General features: G+C 37.5%; 1 protein-coding gene across 6 annotated transcripts in view; it reads right to left on the bottom strand.

Annotated features, from left to right (window-relative positions):
- Positions 1 to 24755, bottom strand: part of arhgef28a (Rho guanine nucleotide exchange factor (GEF) 28a) — an 82239-nt gene that overhangs the window by 5989 nt on the left and 51495 nt on the right. For 4 of the 6 annotated variants that reach the window (XM_055199624.2, XM_055199628.2, XM_055199625.2 and 1 more), the window contains 19 exons: positions 23250 to 23351; positions 22622 to 22745; positions 22117 to 22252; positions 21880 to 21935; positions 21605 to 21665; positions 20936 to 21068; positions 20412 to 20527; positions 20080 to 20220; positions 18963 to 19213; positions 18410 to 18535; positions 17956 to 18073; positions 17593 to 17844; positions 15565 to 15641; positions 14997 to 15175; positions 14586 to 14677; positions 12381 to 12563; positions 11691 to 11908; positions 9953 to 10000; positions 7447 to 7944 (listed from right to left, as the gene is read on the bottom strand). In XM_055199624.2, coding sequence (XP_055055599.2) covers positions 7447 to 7944; positions 9953 to 10000; positions 11691 to 11908; positions 12381 to 12563; positions 14586 to 14677; positions 14997 to 15175; positions 15565 to 15641; positions 17593 to 17844; positions 17956 to 18073; positions 18410 to 18535; positions 18963 to 19213; positions 20080 to 20220; positions 20412 to 20527; positions 20936 to 21068; positions 21605 to 21665; positions 21880 to 21935; positions 22117 to 22252; positions 22622 to 22745; positions 23250 to 23351 — 2911 coding nt within the window. The remainder of the gene's footprint in view (positions 1 to 7446; positions 7945 to 9952; positions 10001 to 11690; positions 11909 to 12380; positions 12564 to 14585; positions 14678 to 14996; positions 15176 to 15564; positions 15642 to 17592; positions 17845 to 17955; positions 18074 to 18409; positions 18536 to 18962; positions 19214 to 20079; positions 20221 to 20411; positions 20528 to 20935; positions 21069 to 21604; positions 21666 to 21879; positions 21936 to 22116; positions 22253 to 22621; positions 22746 to 23249; positions 23352 to 24755) is intronic. The other 2 variants (XM_055199629.2, XM_055199630.2) reach the window with 1 other exon arrangement.

Here is a 24755-nt window from a genome sequence, read left to right as displayed (position 1 = left end):
TTAGTTTTCCGTCAGTCTTAGTACACAATGTAACTACAGAAGAGTCAAGTTTAAAATAGGAAAAATATCAAAACTCTTTGGTTATTTTTTAGGGCGATGCTAATGGTCTAATCAGATTCAATGGATTATGCTAAGCTATGCTAAAAGTGATACCACCAGACCGGGATCAGCTAAATGGATTCCAAAACGGTAAAAAAATCAAATGTTTAACTCTAGGGGAGCTGGAAAATGAGCCTATTTTTAATAAAAGTGGAGTGTCCACAATAGTTTTATTTATTAACATTAATTAATGCTTTAGTTAACATGCAATAACAATAAACAATACTTCTAAAGGTTGTAACTATTAACATTAGCTGATGCACAGTGAACTAACATAAACAATTGTATTGCCATTAACTAACATTGCCAATTACTTTAACAAAAACTGTAATGCTCATTGGGACACACTTCATTTTACGGTCTCACTGTTACAGTGTAATTATACATTTACTAAGTACATTTACTAAGTAATTATACATTTACAAGTACTAAGTAATAATCATTAACAACATGTACTTACTATAGGGTTGGGGTTAGGATTAGGGTTTGGTTTTGGGTTATTTGCATGTAATTATGCATTATTAACTGTTATTACTATAATAATTACATGTAGCATGTGTAACAAATAGCCTGGGTGCCAGCCGATCTTAGCCCCACCCACAACATTTTGAGGACGGGAAGATCGGTCTGGGGTTTCTCCGTTGAGGAGCTTCTATGCTAGACCCAAAGCTGATCGAACCAGTCAAATTATCAGGGCGGGCTTTATACGATGATGGACAGATGATCAACAGTAACGTAATGAACCACATCACCAAAGAGCGCGTGTGTTGAATCTGTTTACAATGAAATAGGCTGCCGCAGAGCATTGACTTTAAAAGAGGAATAGAGAAACACGATCAAGGCATTTGTTGATCAGAAAGATGTTTTTGCCGTCCGTTCTACGGGATTCGGCAAACGTTTCATTTATCAGCTAGCTCCGATGGTCGCTATGAAGACGGGACATGAAAACCCTATTGTCATTGTTGTTTCTCCTTTGGTCGCACTTATAAAGGACCAAGTTAAAGAAACAACTGAAATGTGTATCACCGCGATGCAACACGGCGTGCACGAGTTATAATTAGTGATCGTTGTCAGTTTCTTTTCGGAAGCCCGGAATCGTGGCTGCTGAATAAGAAGTGGAGGGACATGCTAGGCTCCGATATTTTTCAAGCCAACGTAATGGGTATCGTCGTGGATGAAGTTAATCTAACGTACAAATGGTAAGAGATAGTCTGAATGTATGACTTAGTAAATACTTAATGTTGTGATATAAATGAAATGTTGTAAACATAGTAGGTGTTGATGTACGTTTGCTAACTCAGACTTAGTATAATCATAATGTTAGTGTCATTGTAGCGAAATAAATAGCAGTTCGGTCAGGCTGCAAAGACGCCATTTATAAATAAATAAATACATCACAGGACGTTACAATTATCTGTGGTATTTTCTCATCATATGGTGCTGTTATTTTAAAGCCCATTCCATTACTTCATGTTTTTTGACTTAATACTCAGTAGAGGATGTATTTATTTATCATATAGGGGTGGTTTCCTGGACAGGAATTAGCTTAATCCAGGACTAGGACTTAGTTTAATTATGAAATATTACTAGTTTTAACAAACATGCCTTACTAAAAACATTACTTGTGTGCATTTTGAGGCAAAACAAAGGGCACTGATGTATTTTAAGATGTCAGTGAAAGTGGTTTTCAGGACAGCTCTTAAAAATGTTTTAGTCTAGGACTAGTCTAATCCCTGTCCGAAAAACCGCCCCAAAGTCTTTTAACTTATATAGCCATATAAGTTTACTATGTGTCAAAAACGTAACCACGATCAATGATAAAACAGAACAAGTCTATGACAATGATTTGTTTTGCTGTCAGGCATCAACTTATTCTTTTCTCTCTTTCTAAGAATCTTCATTTTGTTACATATATGTATTAAAGGCCAGGCTGAAACTTAGTTATTCACCCCTTTCAGAAAGGCTCAAAACCACTGTTCTGTAACAATACCCAAATTGAACTGACTAAATCCTTGCGTGGGATTTGTGCGTGTGGGTTTTACAGGCAGACATGCAAGTATATTCCTCAAAAGGTCAGAGCTTAGATGGTTTATAGTGACTGAGAAAAATAGTCATCATCATTTCACGAATGCCTTCTGAGGAGAATCCACACAATAATATTACAAGAAAAAAGTTGATTTCTTAGATTGAAATAAATCACTGTGGATAAAAGCAAAACACTACCAAGGAGGAGTGTTGTGTTAAAAAGCAATCTGTACAGCAAGCATTTAAGCAGTTTTCTAAATGAAGAGAGAATTTAACCAGACGATGCTGTAGCATTGGGAAAGCTGCTTTGAATTTGCAAAGCTCATAACAATAAAACCACTGGGGTGACAAATTATTAAATATGACTTTGATTTAATTTTTATGACAGATTGTTTTCAGAGCTGTATAAAACTTAAACAGAGAAATTCAAGTGAGGTTTACATGCTGAGTTAAGTTTACTTTTCATAAATGCTGCATCTCTGCATGTAGTGCCGCCAATGCTACAGAGCAAGTACCAGACAGACGGACACCATTGCCCTTGAACACTTTCTGGTCATTTTTAAACCGTCCTGTTTAAAGCAAATAATGCATCACTTCCCTGACCTGGAGAACTGAGTACACAGAGTTGTTTTTAATTATTTTGTTTCGGTAGGGGCTTTTCAATTATCATTAATCATTATCTTGTTTATTAGCACGCGGTCAGGAGGCAAAGGCTAAGACCGTCTGACATGGCTTAAAACTGATGAGCCATGACTTGCTCTCATTATCCCAGGTAATGAATCAGAGACTCAGCTTTGTTTATGTGTGTGGATGAAACAGACGTTTGACCGCAGCCGAATCCTCTTTGTGTACGAGAGGCCAAAGAAAGAAATGATTTCTACATCAGTGGCTTGCCACATCTGATTTGACTTTGCTTGAAAGGCAACATTACAGCTTTGGACCTGATGTGTTTGGGGTTCTGCCCTATTTTTATTTATTTGTTGGGAGGACTGGCTTGCTTAAATCCAATCATCCCCCCAAAAATGGTAATCCTGTGACAGAGACAGGGAGGAAGAAAGTAAGCACATATAGAATTAAAAGCAGTAACATACAGGAAAAAAAGACAAAATGCAAACACAGCTGAACATCTAATATGACTTTGACAAGGAGTGCTGATATTTAGTGTAATGCTGCGTTTACTGTGGGTTTACACCAGACGCGAGTTCAACGATTTGCGCGAGTAGATAACATACAAAGTCAATGCAAAGACGTGATCAGACGCGTCCTCACGTGGGGCGATGCGGATGACAGATAGGGGCGGCGCGTTTATAGCGAAAACACACGCTATTTGCCTGTCGCCCACGTTGAAAAGTTGAAAAATCTGAACTTCTGCGGATTTCCGTGCCACGTTAACCAATCAGGACCTTGCTGTAGTAGTGACGTGATTACAGGAAGCGGGTGGAGTCTCAGCAGAGTCGCAGAAGCCTCTCCCATGACGCAAATTTTAGCGTGATGTCTCAAATGACTTGAATTTCGCGCGTGGCTTTCATGCGCAAATGAAGCGAGTAAACTCAAATGTTCAAGCACCCAACTACGCGCAAATAGCGTTTTGCCACCTCTACCGCAGATGGTGTAAATGCATCATTAGAGTACTAGAAGGGTTAAATATTGGCATCAAGTTTATCTTACTAGGTTTAAGACAGGATTTCAGTTTATTCTGTGACCCATAATGGTTGATTCTGATTTGGCTTCTTTTGAAACTATTTTCATTGGCAAAGCAAAAATTTACAAAATTCTGGCCATATTGTGTCTGAAATGTAAGTGACTCACATACACTCCCGCTCATGTGATATTGCTTAAATGGGACATTTCACAAGACTTTTTAAGATGTCAAATAAATCTTTGGGGTCTCCAGAGTACATATGTGAAGTTTTTGCTCAAAATATCATATAGACCATCTATTATAACATGTCAAAATTGACACTCTGTAGGTGTGAGCAAAAATGTGCCGCCTCGGGTGTGTCCTTTAAAATGCAAATGAGCTGATCTCTGCATTAAATGGCAGTGGCGTGGTTGAAAAGTGCAGATTAAGGGGGTGGTATTATCCCCTTCTGACATCACAGGGGGAGCCAAATTACAATGACCTATTTTTTCACATGAATGGTTTACCAAAACTAAGTTACTGGGTTGGTCTTTTGCATGTTTTCTAGGTTGATAGAAGCACTAGGGACCCAATTATAGCACTTAAAAAAAAACCAAAAAGAAAAACAAAAGACCACAAAAAGAATGTGATAAGAGAAAAAGTAGGAAAATATATATTTGTCTTAAATTCAAAACTGACAGTTTTGGTTCATCTTCAAAGTGAGATGAGAGAGGATTTGGGAAAGCTTCCCTATGACATCACTACCTGGGTGTTTTGGCAATAGAGTAAAGGCGAGATGAGGAAAATAGATATTTCAATGTTTAGAAGACAGCTGTGTCTCCAGACACACGGTGTGCTTTATGACCTGCCTACAGCAAAAGGTTTTAGGAATATTTGAAACATACATAAATAGATATAGAGAGAATGCACATATGTGTATATGCACACACTACAAAGACCCCAAAGCAAAACAAAGACACACACAACCCACCACAGGTAATGCACAAGCTCAGAAAACACACACACACACACACACACACACACAATCATAGTGTAGACACAACAGTGGAGGTTCATCAGGATGTACAAATGATCTTGGATTGCTGATCGGAAAGCTATAAATTAATCGAACTATAAATTAACAAGACAGTGCTTTTACTACTGCATGAAGGGGGAAAAGTGCAGTGCTCAATTTGGCTGCTGTACAGATAGAAGTCCCACCTTGTAAAAAGAGCCAATCGTCACAATACTACTTTTAATATATTATCTATCTGAATTGTGAAAGGTTCACTATATAAATGAATAATGGTAATGTAAGGAGTATAGGTTTGGTCCATTCGGTAAATTTTATCAATTAAAAAATGTTCAGATGCAAAACCCTCTAAGTGCGTCTAACATGTATTCTTGTAAATGAGCATTTTTATATCAGGCTCTTTTATTGAAGTTCACTAATTAATGGGATTTTTATGGTATTTAACAAATTTTACTGTCTTTCACTGCAAAACCCTAAATCCACTTCGTCACAAAATCTGTAAATATGCAAACATTGCAAATGATAAAAGTCAGAATTAACCTTAGCATTCCTGAAAAAGTCTTTAAAAAAATGCATAAAAAGGACAAAAATTGTACCTGCTGTGTTGATTGTATTTTAAAACGGTTTACATCATTCGAATCACAAGAATTTCAGCTTTTCAAAGATATGTGCCATGTTTAGCTTTTGTTTTTGAGTGTTTTTATTTGATGAAGTTTTCTGTTAAATAATGCAGTGTCCCTCCCACAGTACACTGGAATTTTAAGGGGTTAAAATTAAAAAAAGAAGAAAATGAACCACACGTTAGGGGGCGCTGTGATCCATGTCAATGCCACACTCGTGTTGTATTCAGGACCAAGTAGGGGTGCGCAGGGCAAAAACTAATGCGGGGTTAGTTGTAACACGGACTGTTTACATTGTTGCACAGGGTTGAGCAATTCGTTTTTTCCATATTGATTCCATGCTGTCAAAAGATGATCTCCCGAAAATTATTGGGAATGTATAATGTTTTTTCAGAGAGTTATTGATGAACGAGTGTTTTGGTGGCCTGTAAGTACATTTTTTCATCATATGTTTTTTCGGTTTCTAAGTTGGGTTTGTAAGATACCAAATTCAATGCAATGTCATATTAATCAGAGTCTTGTTGACTAAAACACAGCATTGTTTTGAAATATGTCTGCAGCTCTTAGCAACTTTTTGGTGGGCTTGAAAATATTTTGACCCAGTGGGGTTAATTGTAACGCTGTGTTACAACTAACCCCTCAGTACTTACAATATGAAAACCGCTAGCGTTAGCGTAATTCTGGCAGTTGTTTTAAATAGGCTACAAACGAATGATTGCCGGCTGCCAACAAAATAAATGTGCCTGTCTTATCAAAAATCGTGTGTCAAATGTATTTCTTGTTCATATCTTCAATATTGATTGAATAAGGTCATGTCAAAGATTAAAAATCACAATGAAATGAATGGCTAAAATTAGACTTTGATGCTCATTATCTCAGAATTTGATACTGTAGTATGGTTATTACAGACTGGGTCACATATAAAAAAAAAAGTCATAATTGTGCTGCTTTTCTCACATAATTATTTAGACATTTGTATCCATTCATTATTTAAGTATTGTTAGAAAAGGGCTGGATGAATGAATACAGTGTGAATACCTGTCTATTATAGACATATATATAAACAATATCCATTTCAAGTATATAAACAAAATAGTATTGAAATATTTGCCTGCAAACTTAATTTTAGCAAGTGGTACAACTAACCCCTACCTGTAACAATTAACTCCACCTATGTGGTAAGTTGTAACGTTTGCACTTCTGTCATGTTTGGTGTAATTGTCCAAGAATGATAATTACTAGAAACAAACTTCAAATGTTCATTTGTAGCAGAGATGTGTGTGTTGCTTGTGTAAAAATATAATTAAATCAAACTCAAATATTTTTTGAATGATTGAGCCAAAACCAAAAAGTGTTAGGTTGTGCCCCGCTCTCCCCTACTGACAAGGGACCCAAGTTTGAATGTGATCCATGGTTGTTTCCCAATCCCATCCTATCTCTCTCCAGTGACTCATTAATGTCCTCTCTAAAGAAAGGTTAAAGGATCGAAAATTCGGTCAATATCCTATAAATATATTAATTTCATAAGTCTGCATTAACATATAATTAATAGGATAAAGCATATTTGACGTGCTGTCCAAGGGGAGGGCTCGAGCTCAGGAAATTAGCCTGAAGCCAGAGTACTCCCCCTCTTTAACTGGGATAGATGTACCCACAGAGAGTGAGGCAATAGGGATGCTGCAAAAACTGTCACGGGACAGGGGTGTGGGGCCGGCATATAGAGACTTCTTCAGATTGATTGACATTGACCGGATTCTGCCGGGAGGCCGGGATTAGGCGAGTTTGAAGCGAAACTATTGGATTAGCCTTTAGCTAGTGTCATTATCTCATTTTTGATGGAAGTGGCGTTCAGCAGCTTTTGAATGTAAACTCTTTAAATATTGAGCCAAATCCACTACAATCTTTATTGTAGTACCTATTTTCTTGTGCTAAATCTGTAAATTGTATGTGATGAGCACAAAATAAATTGCACATCATTCTTGTCAAGAAACAACATCAAAGACCGCCACCGTGTGGCACACAATCCCACCCATACACATTACACACACCTGTGTCTGCTGCCCATCCAGTGGTATGACCAGATCAGGCTTAGATTCAGGCTCCAGACTCTCCAACAGTCTGCGCTGGGCATCCAGCCTTTCCTTCTCCTTCTCTACGCTCTTCTGACCTTCTCTCAGCCTCTCCAGGCTTTGCTGGTACTCCTGCAGCTGCTCTTGGAGTTCCTGTCGCTCGCTCTGTAACCTCCGCTCCTCTAGGTGGCATAAGAACTCCCTCCCCTCCAATGCCGCCTCCATCTCCCACTGTTGAACTTCCCGCGCCTGGCATTCCCGCTCCCACTGCTGGCGTTCCCGCGCCAGGGTGTCCCGCAGACGTGCCACGTCTGCCAGCTCCTCCCGCCGACGCTCCACCTCCCTCTGGCGCTCCTGCTCCTGCAGGGCCAGGTTGCCGCGAACAATAGGAAATGGGCGGGGATTAGGGGCTGGGCTTGATAACAGAAGGAGGAGTTTCTGAACTTCATAGCAACTGTCTTGGATGGTGACCGCGGCCTGTAGACTGTAAAGGAGATCAAAGGTAAGGTGTCTTTGATCACAGCAGACAATGACTCTTATTCTCTAGAATTAGCAGGAGTGTGGTAAACATTCCCGGCTAAACTGTTGCCAGGTGACTGCCTTTTTCAAATCATCTGCCCTGTTTTGCAAGTAATGTAATAACTTACACAAGCTCTGTGCATGAAATGCATCTGCATCTTTGAATCTACAGTGACTTAAAGCAGCTATCTGTAGCTTTTGGATTTTTTTAATTCAAAGGGGATGTGTGTATTTTAGCAGCATTTAGTGGAGTGATTGTGAATTCCACAAAATAAAACTTAGCGATTTTTTAAGCGGATAAAAAATGAGAACTATATTGTATCAGCGGAAAAGCACTTAGTTTGCAGCACTTCCGCTAAAAAAATTCCCAAATTTTATTTTGTGCCACCATACTTGTGTAACTACTCATGTAACAGTCTTTAAATAGAGAAAACATGGAAGTGTTTGGTGGCTTCTAAATTCATCCCTGTTTGGATCCTAATGCTGTGTTTACACCAGCTGCGGTAGAGGTGTCAAGCGCGAGTGATTTCAATGTTAAGTCAATGTGTGTCTGGAGGTCTTGCGGCGCGAATAAGGCACTTAGCATGGCGCGGTAAACGCGATTCCGCCTCATTCACGTGTCTAGTTCGCGCGAATGCCGCGAATTGAGTGTTGCCACGGCAAATGCATGAGTTGAAAAATGTGAACTTTGGCGAAAAACGCACCGCGTTAACCAGTCAGGAGCTTGCTCTAGTAGTGACGTGATTACAGAAAGCGAGCGAAGTCGCAGAAGCCCCTCCCATGACACGAATTTCCGCCTGAATGTCAAGATGACTAGAATTTCACGCACAGCTTTCACGCGTGAATGAAGCGAGTTAACTCTGTTCAACTGTTCAAGCGACAAACTAGGCACGGTAAACGCAAATTTGACGCCTCAAACGCGGCTGGTGTGAACCCACGGTAAGGAATGAATGGGGCTAGGCTAAATGCTAACACACATTCTGAATAAAAAAAGTGACGATGCAAGCTCTGTAGAGCAGTTTGTCCATTTGGGGATTCTGTAAAAACATGGCGGTGCAAAATATCAACTTCAATGTAAAGAGACCCGCGGTGTATGCCGATATAAAAACCCGCTTATTCTAAGGTAATAAAAACAATGCAGTTCATTATGTAAGGTCTTTATATACAGCACTAAAAATATAGTAATTACACTGAAAAAAATGATTATTAATTGAATTTAATAATTTTTTTAAGGTAAGTGGTTGCAATCAATTTATTTAAGCTACATTTAAACAAAAGTTTTATATTTTATTTTACTTTACTAATCTTTTTTGTTTAAATGTAGCTTAAATAAATTGATTGCAACCACTTACCTTAAAAAATTTATTAAATTCAATTAATAATTTTTTTTTAGTGTACATTGCATTTCTGTCAATAGATCCTCCTAAAATTTACACACTGCACCTTTAAAAGGTTTTACATTTTGTTTGTTTTGGATTGCAGCTGTAATGAATTATGTTAATTTCAACTGTTTTAAGATTAAACATAAATGAGGCAGATATTTTAGTTAGGCAGTTTCCATTTAAACTACTTGTAAAGGACTTAAAATGATTATTTTTATCATAAAAACAAACAAAACCTAAATGGTTCCTTCTGTCAAAGGTATCTGGAGTAGCTTGAAAATGCCACTGCTGTTTTTAAACACTGTTTCAAAAGAAATGCAACAAGTTTTTTGCAGGTGTGAAATTTATTACACCTGCATTACAAAGCCTCCTATTACGCATCAGGGCCATATGTATTATATAAGACCACATAATTGGTGGAGACGCTTAGGCAATGTGAAACCTAAGCCTTAGACAGAGCTATTACAAGTGAGTCATGATGCGTGCTTGTACCGTACGTGTGTGTCTGATGTAAACAGACTCAGTCTGTCCATTATAATTATTCTTCCAGTTTGTGTAAGATTGTGTGACAGAGGTGAGCTCACCTGTAGACTGTACAGCAGCTGAGTCAAACTCTGGACACTCTGACTCACCTGCATTGAGCAAAGAAAACATCATAAACAAAAGCAATAAAAATAGCAAAGCAAAACCGCCTCGCTTTCGTTTGTGTCAAATTCTACATCCTGTTGATGACTCCAATACAATATCTTCTTGACTACTGAACTGATCAATATGTTTCGTTTATGTTCTTGGCAGACATCGGCTTCCTCCTTTACTGTGAAATGAAAGTGCATACGTTGGGTCTACTTTACATTAAGGCGTGCGTATTGATTTTCTCAACAACAAAAAATAATAATAATAAAAAAGAAATTGAGAAGGGCCACCAAAAACTCTCATATGCCAGTTATATTGGTTGCTGTTTCACTGCTTTCACTGTGTTTTATTTTTGTCAGTTTCCTAGGTCCATTAAACATTGCCCTAGACTGAAAAGTGCGAATCACTTAGAGAATCAATATAAGTACAGTTTGAGATGTTAGTGTTGAAGTGTCAATGAGAAGAAAGTTGCCATAAATACATATTTTGTGTCAAAATCAGCAGAAAACAAGTCTGCCCTCTTAAAGGATTAGTCCATTTTCTTAAAAGAAAAATCCAGATAATTTACTCATCACCATGTCATCCAAAATGTTGATGTCTTTCTTTGTTCAGTCCAGAAGAAATTATGTTTTTTAAGGAAAACATTGCAGGATTTTTCTCATTTTAATGGACTTTAATGGATTTTTTTTCTTGTCAAAAATAACAATCGTTTCAGAAAAAAACTGTTATGTGTTGAGTTAAGTGTTAAGTGTTGGGGTCCATTAAAGTCCATTAAAATGAGAAAAATCCTGCAATGTTTTCCTCAAAAAACATAATTTCTTCTCGACTGAACAAAGAAACACATCAACATTTTGGATGATATGGTGGTGAGTAAATTATCTGGATTTTTCTTTTAAGAAAATTGACTATTCCTTTAAGGTAAGATTTATGTTCAGTCATTATTAGGTGTACAGCACCATCTGGTGGACACAACTATTTTTGTTTGTCATATTTTTACAAAAGGTATATCAGTTAAACTGTTACATAGCCAAAATTAGCATTGCAAAGCTGAACCATACGCAAAAATATCTGGGTATAAATGTATAATAAATATCTAAAACTTAAAATCGAAGCGAAATATCTGAAAGTCACCTGAAAGGCGGTTTTCAATAAATTGTTAAAAAGGACAAACAAATGATTGTTGCTTTTAAATATTGATAATCTCTTTCTGTAAGCTTTTGCCAATGTCAGCAGCACAATAACCAATTTAGCATAACGTACTGTACAGCATGCCGCCAGACGCCAGCGACAGCAGAAAAGACATCCAAGAAAATGAAGGCCTAATTCTTAGCTTTTATTTTTAATGAAACTGGACCCATGAGGCTGCGAAATGGACTCTTATTTCAAGCTCATTAATACTTAGTAACATAAAGGATGAGATGTGATAGTGGAAAAATAATGTGAATTATTCATGTGGCGCTTGGAGATCGTACCGCACACGCTGAACGTGGCCTTTTGGGTAAGACTACAGTTTAAATCATTAATATAGTAAAACATTCAATATTTCTTTATTTCTATTCATAAAATTATAGTACCACAGTTAGCCTACTAAACTTTTTAAAGCATTATTATTGAACTAAGTCACTATGTTAATAATGAATGTTTTATTGCTACATGAGCTTGTAAAAGCAACATTTACAGCACATTTACCTTCAAGTCTAAATGTTCGTCAGCGACTATGCTGTGAATAATGGCTTCTGTCTCCACACCACCTTCTCCTCTCCGCTCCTCCTCCTCACACCGTGAGGTGTCGGCCAGAGGGCTCTGAGGCTCAGACAGCGGTGAGGAGGGAGATGTACAGGGTTCATGTTGGATCTGCTCCTCTATAATGGCGCAGTGGGATGAGAGAGCTGCTTTCAAGTTCTCCGCTAATAAAGAGAAAAAGAGACAGCAAGATATTACTAACTAAAAATATTACTGTACTTGTATTCAACACAATGTAAAGAAGATGGTACTATTGTTAAATAAATTCAGTATGTCCATTATTCATGTTCATGGATGAGGTAATAATTTAACCTGTATGTTTGATCACATCGTTTTTTGCCATCATAATGAATTAGCTGCAAGGCGCAACAGAAACTGAGGATAGCGCGGATATTACTTCATTGATAGGTGACAATAACAAGGGCTGAGCTATTATTTAAAAAAAGAATTTATGTGGATTTATAAATCCTTGGAAAATTTTGGGAAAATGTAGGTACACACCTGCAAAAGGTGCAAGTTTTTATTCTATTTTATCACACATTGTGGCTTTAATGGAACAATTTTGAACACAGACACGTGCATGTGTGTGTGTCTGTGAATGAGGTGCTGGGTATGCATGTGCCAGCTGATTCTCACCCTCTTTAAGCGCTGCATTAAGTAGCACAGCAGCCTGAGGAATATCTTCAGTACTGGGCCGTACAAGCAGTCTGGGCTCTGGTCCCGCCTCACGCTGGCCAGCCATGATTGACAGCTCGGCATAGATGTGCATTTTCTCCTCCAGATTGGCACAGATCAGCTGATCGTGGCCGCACAGAGACTCTGAGAAAGAAGGTCATTTGGTTGTCATGTTCAAAGAGGTGCAAGAGGATCTTTTGCTTGCACAAATTGAAAACCTTGTTGAAGGACACAGTAAAAAAAAACATTTTCATTTTTACGTTATCAAGAATGGAAACTGCAGGAAAGACTAGTCACCCGCATATGTTGTGTTTAGATGTTCGTCTTTAATATTTAATGCTGGTGTGCAGCTTGCCTTACCAGGCTACGTGACGCAATTTTACATTCTACATTAGTAGAGTGCATGCGGACCACTGAATTTGACATTGTACGCGTAGGTCACACATGCATGTACAGGAGTATGTAGCATGTAGGCCACGAGAGGTATTGTATGCATCGAATGTCAGCGCATGTGTATGAGACAAATTAACTATGCTTTGCAAGGCTGTGATGCACTGATGTATTTTAAAGCTCACATAACGCACTGTGTTTCTGAATTTCTGATGTTAATCTGGAGTACCTATAGAGTAGTGTTACATCCTTTATATCTCCGAAGAGTCTTTAGTTTAATCAGATTTTTAAAAGAAAGATTAGCTTTACCGATTCTTTCCGATAACGTACGAAAAAATGAAGAAGGAGGGGTTACTTCCGCGGGAGGAGCGAGTACGAGTCATGCAGCACTATACAACACTGTTTAACTTATGATTCACTACATGTTCGTGTCATTTATATAATATGCACGCACCTATTTCCAACATAAGCCAGAAGTCTTACTTACCGTGTGCCACTTCTGACTCGGTTGGGACTTTTCAATGAAATCTAGCGCATCAAACACACACGCAAAACTCCGCTGCTACCCCGGATAATAAACTATATCCATTGTTTCCATAAAGCTGGCTTTCTTCTCCTAACATCCAAAAACACACTTTTTCTTTCGTGCCATTGTTGAGTGTTTAAATTAAACAAAGCTGTGTCCCGTGATGTGATGTTTGTAAGTTCTAGCATCTCCGCTGATTGACGGGTGGGCAGGGTTTACCAGGGGAAGCGCCCATATAAATATGTGATACGTATAGACACCCTTGAAATGTCAGCTGGACTCAAAATCGAAAAAAACTTTCCAAAACTTGTACGAACCCTGGCGAAGTGCATTCGGCGCAGAAATACTCTGTTACACGCCCAATTGCTTTTTTGACACTTTGCCTACGTTTAGCATGAGGAAACAACTATATAACCGTGTTAATAAGTCAGCATGCATGAAATACTATTAAACCACCCCTTTAAGATATGTTAGTGCAAGTTGTTTTCTGTTTAGACAGCTCTTACATTTATTTTAGTCTACTAGTCTAATCCCTGTCTGGTAAATGTCCCCTATATACAAAAACTTAGTCTTTGGTACTTAAAGGTGCAGTGTGTAAATTTTAGCAACATCTAGTGGTGAGTTTACGAATTGCAACCAACTGCTTAGTCCACTGCTCACCCCTCGCTTTTAAAGCGCATAGAGAAGCTACGGTAGCCATCACCCAAAAAATATGTCATTGTCGTAGACAACTTAGTAAAAAAAGTTTGTCCATTAAGGGCTTCTGTAGAAACATGGCGGCACAAAATGGCGACTTCCATGTAAAGGGACCCTCAGAGTATATAGGTAAAAAGGTCTCATTCTAAGGTAACAAAAACATAACGGTTCATTATAAAAAGGTCTTTATACACCCCTGATCATATAGTTTTGCATATTATTTGCATTTCTATCAAGAGATCCTTCTAAAAATTACACACTGCACCTTTAAGATAAACTTAAGAACATCTAAGTGTACTCAACTGTGCTATTTTGAGACACCATTATTTCAATACACAGAAAATCAATTAAAATATTACTGGTATTTAGTACTGTATACTTTATTGCAAGTGCACTCACAGACTACTAAAGCAGAACTAAGCTTTTAAATAGTATGTTTGTTTGTAGTGTATAACTTTTACACTTTAACTTTACTGGTATTTAAGTTCAAATTGTTTGCTCTGAGCCACATAACATATGATGGATGTGTGGGAGAAACTGATTGGTTGTATCACCTTGTAACCTGTGGATCTTTTGAACTTTTGCTTCAGCAACTCTCCTTTCCTCTTCTGACTCGCTTGTGGTCTCTGTCTCCTCTTCAGGGCAACTAAGCAAAACAGACATTAGCCAATTATTACAATTAAATCCTAACACAGAGATCATAAAGTTTGCCACTGTTAATAACCCGGCTGTCCTTATAGACAGGAATGAAGAGTGGTATTATATGAGCATTTTTACAACATGGATATAAGTAAAGTTGTTCTGTGGAACAACGTTTTATACCAATAATAGCCATAACGCAAAGCTTCACAGGCTCACATAATAGTGGCAATGACTGACAAAAAAGCATGCTGATTGGTAACCAGCAAAGAATGATGTTCAATCCTACAACACATACTCCACATACTCAGGGCTATGGTACATACTTCTCCACAGCTTCTCTGATGTGTCTCATCCAGACATTGCGCACCTCTTTAGAAGCAGCGTGCACCTCATACATCTCAGGCCCAGGTGAAGAAGCACTGATCAGAAACATGCCTCTCTCCTCATTGGCCACCTCTCGCACAATCAACTTCTGCAGAGGAATCACTGGAGGCTTCAGGTCCTGCCAGACAGAATCATGTGGAGAGAAGGTCATCACATGTTTACACAAACTTAAAGTTCACCAAAAAAATTACATTTTGTAATCATTGTCTCACCCTTAAGTTGTTCCAAACCTATAAAATTGCTGAACACAAAGATTTTTTTGAAGAATGTTGTGGCACCATTGACTTCCATAGTAAGAAAAAATAATATGAAAGAAGTGAATTGTGCCCCTGATTTGTTTAGTTACAAACATTATTCAAAAAATCTTCCTTTGTGTTCGGCAAAACATAAAAATGTATACAGGTGTATACAACTTAAGGGTGAGTAAATGAGAAATTAACTTTTTCGGTGAACGATTCCTTAAAATTCAATGAAGCTAAAAACTTAAAGTAAGCATGGAAAACCAACCACAGCAGCAAAGATGTACTTCTGATCTTTCTCCTGAAGAAACACCAGATAATCTGACAGCAAAAGCGCCAGGACATCTGTGGACAATAAGATGCAATGAATTAATGAATTCATTTTCATTTTATTTATAAAGCGCTTTAACCTCCCAAGACCTGAGTTTGGTTTGTCTTTTTTTCAGATTTCTGGATTTATATTTTGGGGTTAGAAGAACCAATAAATATAATAATCAAATATGTTTCTTTGAACATGAAGCAGTGCAATTGTCCACATTTGTGTACAACATGTTCCAGTTACACAAAATTAAGTATTTTGGTGCAAAAAACAAAAAAATTATGTCCACATCTGTTGGTTAAAGAAGGTAGGAACCTACCAAAGTGCTGTACAGGGTAAAATACACAATAAGTATACATAAAATAACACAGTGGTAAAACATATAATACATAAAAGTTTAATTAAAGGCCAAAAAAAAGAAAAATTTTAAGCTGCTTTTTTATGTATTCTAATGACAGAATGGTAATTTATTCCAGAGGGTGGGACCAGCAATCGCTAAAGCTCGATTTCCTCTTGTCTCTAATCGACTTCGGGGAATTTGGGAGGAATTTATCCTTAGAATAAAGGCTTCTAACAGGAATATAAAGATTGAATTGGTTTGATAAGTAGTAGGATTTTTAATTCATATGGAACGCTACGGGCAGTCAATGTAATGATCTTAGAAGAGATGTTTCATGGTCAAATTTTATATAGCCCTTTAGGAATTTTGCAGCAGCATTTTGGACTACTTGAAGGCGAGAAATTTTAAACTTTGAGATGCCGTAATAACAGGAAATTTCAGCAATCAAGCCGCGATGTAATAAAGGCATGAATTGCAGTCTCTAAGGAGCACTAAGCGAGAAAAGGTTTGACTTTGGATAGCAAGCAAAGCTGAAAAAAACTGGAACCAACGACCGAACTTATTTGTTTATCGAAGGTCAAGTTGGTGTCGAATATTACCCCAAGATTTCTCACATGGGGAGCTGTGGAGGGATAAAATGTCCGGAGGTCAGGTTGGAGGTGAGACCTGGCATTTTCGGGGCCAAAGACTACAATTTCAGTTTTATCTGAAACTAAAAAGAAGAAATTTAAGGAGAGACACAATTTTATCTTATTTAGACATGTATGCAGGGTGTTTAATGCACATGGGTTAATCTTAAGCACAGGCCATGTCACTCAATGACAGTATATTAAGATCTTTTATCTACTTGGCCAAATTAAAATAAAACATAAATTGCTGTTTATAACCTTTCATGATACAGTTTTCCTACTCCGGCTCTATTTTTATGATTTTTATTTTACACAGATCGTAAGCTTCAGGCACCAAATTCCAAATTTAGCTTTTGTGTAATTAAAATTTATGATAAATGTTGAATATATATAATAAAATAACTGAATTAACTCATTCCCCACCAGCCTTGTTTTGAAAAGTTGCATTTTTTTGTGATTTTCACAAAGTTTCACAAAATGCCTTAGAGGAAAAATGTGTTCTTAAAATATATAAACATACAAATATATCAAATGAAAGAACAAACAACAAGTAAACAAACAAAATGGGGAAAAACGTTTCATCCTATCTATATTTTTTATCTCTGCTTATAAACTCTTAAATATGGGTATTTTTCTTCAAAAATACAATTTTTAAGCAAAAAGCTGAAATAATTGCTTTTTGCAAGGAATTTAGTTAGAGATCAGATTCAGAAAGATTATCAAAACATACACAGAGTGTAAAATTAATAAATCATTTTTAGCTTCAGTTTTTTATAAATTGGGTAAGTCAATCGCGGTATTACAGATAACCATAAAAACTCATCAGGAACATGTTTTTTTCATGCAAATGTTAAAAGATGACTATGTTACCAAAATATTGTTTTTATTTTATATGCAGAAAATTATGTGTGTGGACTGTGTGCAAGAGGGACTGAAAATGTTGACTGTTCACACTTAATCGGACCACTCAGTTATTTAAACCGCAACATGGCATATCAATGTGCTGACCTTTTAATCTTCCTGTGGCCGTCTTCCAGAGCAGAGGGTCCTGGTGTAGCAGAGCCCTGCCATTGGTGATGTCCTGCTTGCGGAAGGTGTGACCGCTTTTCAGCTTGGTGGAGCATTTGTTCTCCATACGACCCAGAACCTCGCTCAACCTCTGGTTCTGATCGTACTGACTCACACTCTGGTTCACAGCTGAGATCAACTCTCGGATCAGAACAATTGCGCGAGATAGGTCAGCGTGCTCTTCTGTGCCCTCTGACCGAAAGAGAGAGGGAAAGATAATGACCAGATTGAGTCCAGTCTTATGTGCACTGTATATATGCATCTATATATTTGCATTAGTGTGGGTAGTGAGAGGATCAATACCCTCTGTGTACTGCAGTATTCTCTCCAGGAGGACAGGGTACTTTGTGATTCGCTGCGTCACTAATAAAATGCATTCTGGGATCTCTCGCCTCTTTACCAGCGAGTTGCTACTTTGTTGCTGTGGAAATAAAAAGCTCAGATTGACTTCTAAAATCCAGCATAGTCAAAAAGCATGAGAGAATATGAAGAGCTCAGATGCAAAACCCAACCAAGTTTCTTGTATACAAGTATTTTTAGCAGACTCTTACTGGATTGGATCTAATTGGAATTTCTGTATGGCCTGAGGCCGGGATGAAGCACATTTGAAGCAAAAGTATTTGATGAAAGTATAGTACTCGCCGAGAGCATTTCATGATCTCATTTTTGCCGTATGTAGCATTTAGTGTTTTGCATCAGAGCTCCTCATATATTCATATGGAAATGATGTCTATTTATTGTGTGATTTTACACTTACTTTAATAAACAGCTGAAATCTTTTGTTCTGTTGCTGAAGCTCTTTGAAGAAACTTACTGCCTCTGAGTGGTGACTGCAAAACTCACCATACACCCGTTTCATCTTTTCTGCATTCTCCTGGGAGAACTATGATGGCAGAAATTTACACCATTGTATTGTTATACTTTAAGACTAATAAAATCATATTTTTTATTTTATTTAGGCTACTTTTGCCAATTTTTCATGTACACAGACAGTGGAAGGTAGGCATGAAATTATACAGTAGGGTGAGAAAAAGGGAATAAAGGGGACTGTACACCCACAACTTATAAAGCAGACAAAGTTTTGGAAATAAAGTGATATTATTTAAAAAGAAAAATTACTTTAGATTAATCAACAGTTAGGGCCGATTTTCACTTTATAGCAAAGCTTGTATTTTTTTATTTGCCTTCCCTGTATTTTTTAATCACCTGCACCCACATACCAAATGCTAGGTAGCTGCTAGGCCACTTTGAATTCTCATTCTGGACTGTCACTTAGATCAGAAATATTCAGACTACTTTACTTTACGTACTTGTTGCAAAAAAACGTCCCCCACACGGTGAATGAGGTAGTTCTTGGTGCTGTTGGGCTGGATACAGCTTTGCCGTCGTTCCCTCATCGATGACAGGAAGTCACGGTGCAACAGTATTAATTCATCCAAACAAGGAAAAATCCGACCAATAGTGTCCGCATCCAGTCCGACTTCCTCCCGCATTCCCCGCCTGAAGACCTCCGCCATTATCATGAGGGTATGAACGTGATGGAGTTCTGTCTGCATGAACTCTGAATTAGAAGGACACAATACACATGTTTAAATAATGAAGAAAAAACAGCACAAATAATACCTTAAACATTTTTAGTTCAGTTTATTTCACAATAGCACAATTTCACACATTGCAATTGTTGCTATATCTGAAACCGTGTTGGAGGTAGTAATTTACAAATTGAAAGTAATTACCCAATTGCTCAGCTACATTTTTAAAACACAATAAATTATACAGTACACAACACACTACATATCAATGCAGCAGCTACTACTTTAATGCTATTGTGAAAATGGACTCCCAAGAAGCAGCAGCTTATAAATAGGGGTCCTTATAAATAAACATTTCAGTGCACAGAACATTTAACTCTTTTCCCACCATTGACTAGTTATCTCATTAATTAAGTGAAAACATTTGCATTAAAAAAACTGTTCCTGATGAGGTTTTATGTTAATATGCAATACCGCGAATATCCACTAGAAGGCCCAATTTATAAAAAAAACTGAAGTAATTTTATTTTACCAATTTTAAACTCTGTGTATGTTTAGATAATCGCTCTGAATCTGATCTCCTTCACAAAAATGAAATTATTTCAGCTTTTTGCTAAAAAATTATGTATTTTTAAAGAAAAATACCCATATATAAGCAGAGAAGAAAATATAGATAGGTTGAAACGGTTTTTCCTGTTTTGTTTGTTTGAAAGCAGAGGATCTGTTCTTTCATTTGATATATTTGTATGTTTATATATTTTAAGAAGAATTTTTTTCTTGAATGCATTTTGTGAAACTTTTGTGAACATTACAAAAAATGCTAGCGAGCAACTTTTCAAAAAAAGAAGGCTGGCAGTGAATGAGTTAAGCTGTAGTTAAAACATTTTCAGCTGACCGTAAATCACATCCTGTCTCTTGATGATGCGTTTTTCTTGCATCTTACAGAACTGAGGGTCTACTGCTAGGCTCCATGACTCCGCCTCCAAATCCACTGCGTTCATCACCAGCTCAGTTTGCAGCGGGGAGTCTACCGAGTCTGTATGGAGGGACACAAAAAATAAGTACTTCAGACTTCAGTGTTTCTAAAGTGGCTGCTCTCGTTGCAGTTGTTAAGGTGAATGAATTGTAATTTTAAAAAGCTCTGTTGTGTTTAGAACTTCACAAGATTAGTGCATTGACTATTTGAACGAGTAAGGGTTCAAACTTCAAAATTGGGAGAGATTCTACCTTCAATGAGGGATGAATCTGTGGATGTTGAAGATTCCAATGTTTGGAGATCCTCGGGCTGGATGTGGTTTTGCCAGGAGGAGGAATCACTGTCTGCTTCTGGGCTCTCACTAAGCCTAATAGTAAAATGTCAAAACATGCGTTGAAACACAAAGAAAACATAAACTTGTAAAGTTTAATAACTAAACATTTTAAGAATTGGTAATTATATGCAATTTACAAGATGAACTAAATGTAAAGTAGTGGATTACTTTTTTGATTTACTATTTGTTTATTTTGTTAAACACAAAATAAGATATTTTGATAAATGATGGCAACCACACAGCTGCCTTCCATAGTACTTGTTTTTCCTAATGTGGAAGTCAATGTGTAGAGTCAACTGTGTGCTTACCTTTACTAATTAAAATAAACTTATACAGGTTTAAACCAACATGAGGCTGAGTAAATGACAGAATTTTCATTTTTGGGATAACTATCTGTTAAAGAATAATTTATCTAGCTGCTTTTTGGTGTAAATACCTTACCTTTCAGTACCTGACGGCACACTTCTGGACAGGGGACAAGGAAGAGGGGTGGCCTCTCGTGACATCATCACAGGGAGAGAGGCAGAGGGGGACATCTGAGAGGATGAGGAGGAACCTTCGCGCACTGTAAAATCTACATGTGACAGAGTGGAAAGATAAAAGTGACATAATATAAGGGCCTGAAAAACTCCCAGAATACACTTTCAGAAAAGGTACAATAAGGTACAAAGGTTGTCACTGGAGTGGTACCTTTTCAAAAAGTACACTTTTGTACCTCAAAAGTACAAATTGCTACCTTAAAGGAAAACACCACCATTTTTCAATATTTTACTATGTTGTTTCCTCGGCTTAGACAAATTGATAAATCTCCCATTTTTTTAATGCGTGCATTTAATCTTGTATAGCTAGTCGTGAATGTGTTAGCATTTAACCTATTCCCATTCATTCCTTAGGAACCAAACAGGGATGAATTTAAGCCACCAAACACTTCCATGTTTTTCCTATTTTCCTACTAGACACTAGGTACCCATATTAGGTACATATTAGGACCTTTTTAAAATGTAGCGTCCCAGTGACAACTTTCACACCTTTTTTCTGAGAGTTTATGAGACATTTCTGATGCGATCTTCTTCCATATATTGTGTTTAGTAATATTCAGGTAAAACTTACTTTGAGGAAGAGAGGCTGTCTTGCTTTTCACTGTTGTCACTGAATATTTGTCATGAGGTTTCTGTAAAAATAGTTATTATTATTGAACAGTTTTAAACACATTACACATGCATTTACATTATTACATCTTTTTACACTTAAGTGTCCACATATGTACTGTAATAATGTGATTTAATAATGATTATGTCTGACCAAACATGGCCATAAGTGTCTCTGAGTTTAACTATTAAAGTTAGGTGATGTGTAAGACTTGAGCAAACACAAGCATAGTCCACCTTCTGGCATGGCGTAGTCGAGTCTTTACAGCCCTTATGGACACTAACTGCACAATCTAGAGGAAAGAGAAAATAATTAGCACAAATCCAATGAAACTTAATGTAAAAGTATTGGCTGAACTGTTCAGTGATTTCTAAATATTACAAAAACACATAAAGAGATAAAATGACCTGCCACAAACACTAAAATTTACAAGATTAACTTCAATGAAGAAAACTTAAATTATTTATTCTTACTTGTACAGTGGAGGATGTCTTTTCCAGAAGCAGGCTTTCCACAGATCTCACAAAGTGAGGGCCCCATGACAGATCCTGCTGAGAACTGGTGCCCATTTCCCTGCTTGTCTTTGGTCTCTTTCTCCTTCCCTTTCCCCTTAAAAAACCAAGGGAAAGCCATAAAATCATTGAAAGTCCACATCATAAGGCTTTCCATTACCAAGACACATGAAAGTTAACATTTTTATCCTTTAGTCTGACATGCTTATGTGGCAAACAAAGACCAATGCAGCGTTTTTGCTGGTGAAAGAGTTAAAGAGGGGTTTAATGATTAAAAAGGGAGTCCTCTGGTTGTTTTTGGAACAAACGGTCAGTCATTAACCCACACTTTATTTGTTTCTACTTCCTGTTTGGATGTATACCAAAGGGGTACAGTAAGCAACAACCAGGCTGCGGCCATAAATAAAAATGTATTTCTGTAGTTGTATATAAGTAACTTACACTGTTGAACTCACTGTGTGTTTACCTTGTTCTTGTTGCGGGTGCTATACATCCGACTCTTGATGAAGCTAAACGTGCGGCTGACACTGTATTTTTCAGATTCTGTTTTGGAAGGGATGATATATTTGTCCCATTCCTCTTCCTCGATCCTGCAATACACAAGACCACTTCCAGGAATCACATGGGATGTGTCAATATCACAAAGACATGCCAGTACAGCTAGTGCTTTTTCAGGCATTTAAAAAGTAATTTGTTACAGATTAAGTTATGCATTATTCTCCTGGCTGGAGGAAAAATAATAATTAGTCACCTAATTTCGAAACTAGGCACAACAGCTAAACAGTGGACACATTTTTTGCATTTTATACATACCGGATTGCAAGCCTTTGCTTGGTGGGAGGTGAGTCAGGAAACAAGCAAAGTTAGATGAGGTCACAAACATAGAAGCTTTAAGTGGGTTATGATGACGTACAGTATTTTAGTGTCGACACAGTGAAGCGACAGCAAGTGATTTCATGCCGGGCATGTGAAGATGCATTCTGGGTATTATAGTTAGATGCCTTTAGATAATTTACATACAGGTTAGGGTATGTTAATAAAAGCCTCAGAGGTGCGGCTGGGGTTCTTGGGAAGGGGGTACCGGATTGACATACTCTTTGAGGAATTCGGAGAGCGTGAGGTGTTGGAGAGAGTCGGCCAGCTCTTCGTTTGTCTCATCATCGGCCGACTGAGCACGTCTACGAAACCTTAACTCCCTATAGAAGTACAGTACAAAACTCTGTCTGTTTATTGAGCACTCACACATATTTATTACATTGACACATTTGGATCACTTGGCTAAATTATCTTTGGGAATTGAACCTATGACCTTTGTGCTGCTACAGGAATGCACACACAGCACAAACTAATCATACTTCTATTATAATGTGACCACTGCATGGCGCTATTGTGCTTTGCTATGGAAATGTGTGTTATGAAAATAAACACTTGGACATGAGTTTACAGATGCAGCAAACATCATGATAAAAACATTACAACAGACAGGGGTCTTTAATTTCAGATTGAGTATCCTGCTTGCCAGATACACACAAACATGCACAAAACGTATTGGGTCTATTTACACTAATGTACTTTTTTATAATACAAAAAAATTCCCATTGCATTCATATCTTTTGGAAAGGTTAACATCTCGAAAAGACGCTATGACCTTTAGATTTTAACAGGAAGCACTTTGTTGCCTGGCAACCCTGTCACCACAGACAGTGGAGAATTCAGCACAACATGTTATTTGTTGCTTTTTATGTTTTTAAAGGATTAGTCCATTTTCTAAAAAAAAAAATCCAGAAAATTTGCTCACCACCATGTCATCCAAAAAATGTATGTCTTTCTTTGTCTTTTTTTGAGGAAAACATTCCAGGATTTTTCTCATTTTAATGGACTTTAATGGACCCCAACACGGTTAAAATTTAGAGTTTCAAAGGACTCTAAACGATCTCAAACGAAGCATAAGGGTCTTATCTAGCGAAACGATTGTGATTTTTGACAAGAAAAATAAAAAAATATGCACTGTTATGCAACACCTTCTCATCTATCTCCGGTCATGTGACGCGCCCACGCGACCTCACGCAAGACGTCATCACATCAAGAGGTCACGGAGGACGTATGCGAAACTACGCTTCAGTGTTTACAAGTGTGGAGAAAGAGAACCGTTAAGACATTGTTGTATAATTAATGTTAGTCACTAATTAATGTCTTTGTGTCAGTTTATGGTTTAAAATGGTCCGCAAATGTGTGTTTCATATATGTAACACGTGACCTTTCCACGGCATGGCATTACGCATTTACATGAGGTCGCGCCGGCGCGCCACAGGACCGGAGATAGATGAGAAGTTGTGGTATAAAAGTGCATATTTTTTATTTTTCTAATCAAAAATGACAATTGTTTCGCTAGATAAGACCCTTATGCCTCATTTGGGATCGTTTTGAGTCCTTTGAAATGGCAATTTTAAACTGCATTAAAACTATTATGTGTTGGTGTCCATTAAAGTCCACCAAAATGGAAAAATCCCGGAATGTTTTTCTCAAAAAACATAATTTCTTCTCGACTGAACAAAGAAAGACAACAACATTTTGGATGACATGGTGGTGAGTAAATTATC

Source organism: Misgurnus anguillicaudatus, chromosome 22 (assembly GCF_027580225.2).
Source record: "Misgurnus anguillicaudatus chromosome 22, ASM2758022v2, whole genome shotgun sequence".
NCBI lineage: Eukaryota > Metazoa > Chordata > Actinopteri > Cypriniformes > Cobitidae > Misgurnus > Misgurnus anguillicaudatus.
Note: the sequence above shows the minus strand (reverse complement) of the source record. Positions and strands in the feature narration are given on the sequence as shown.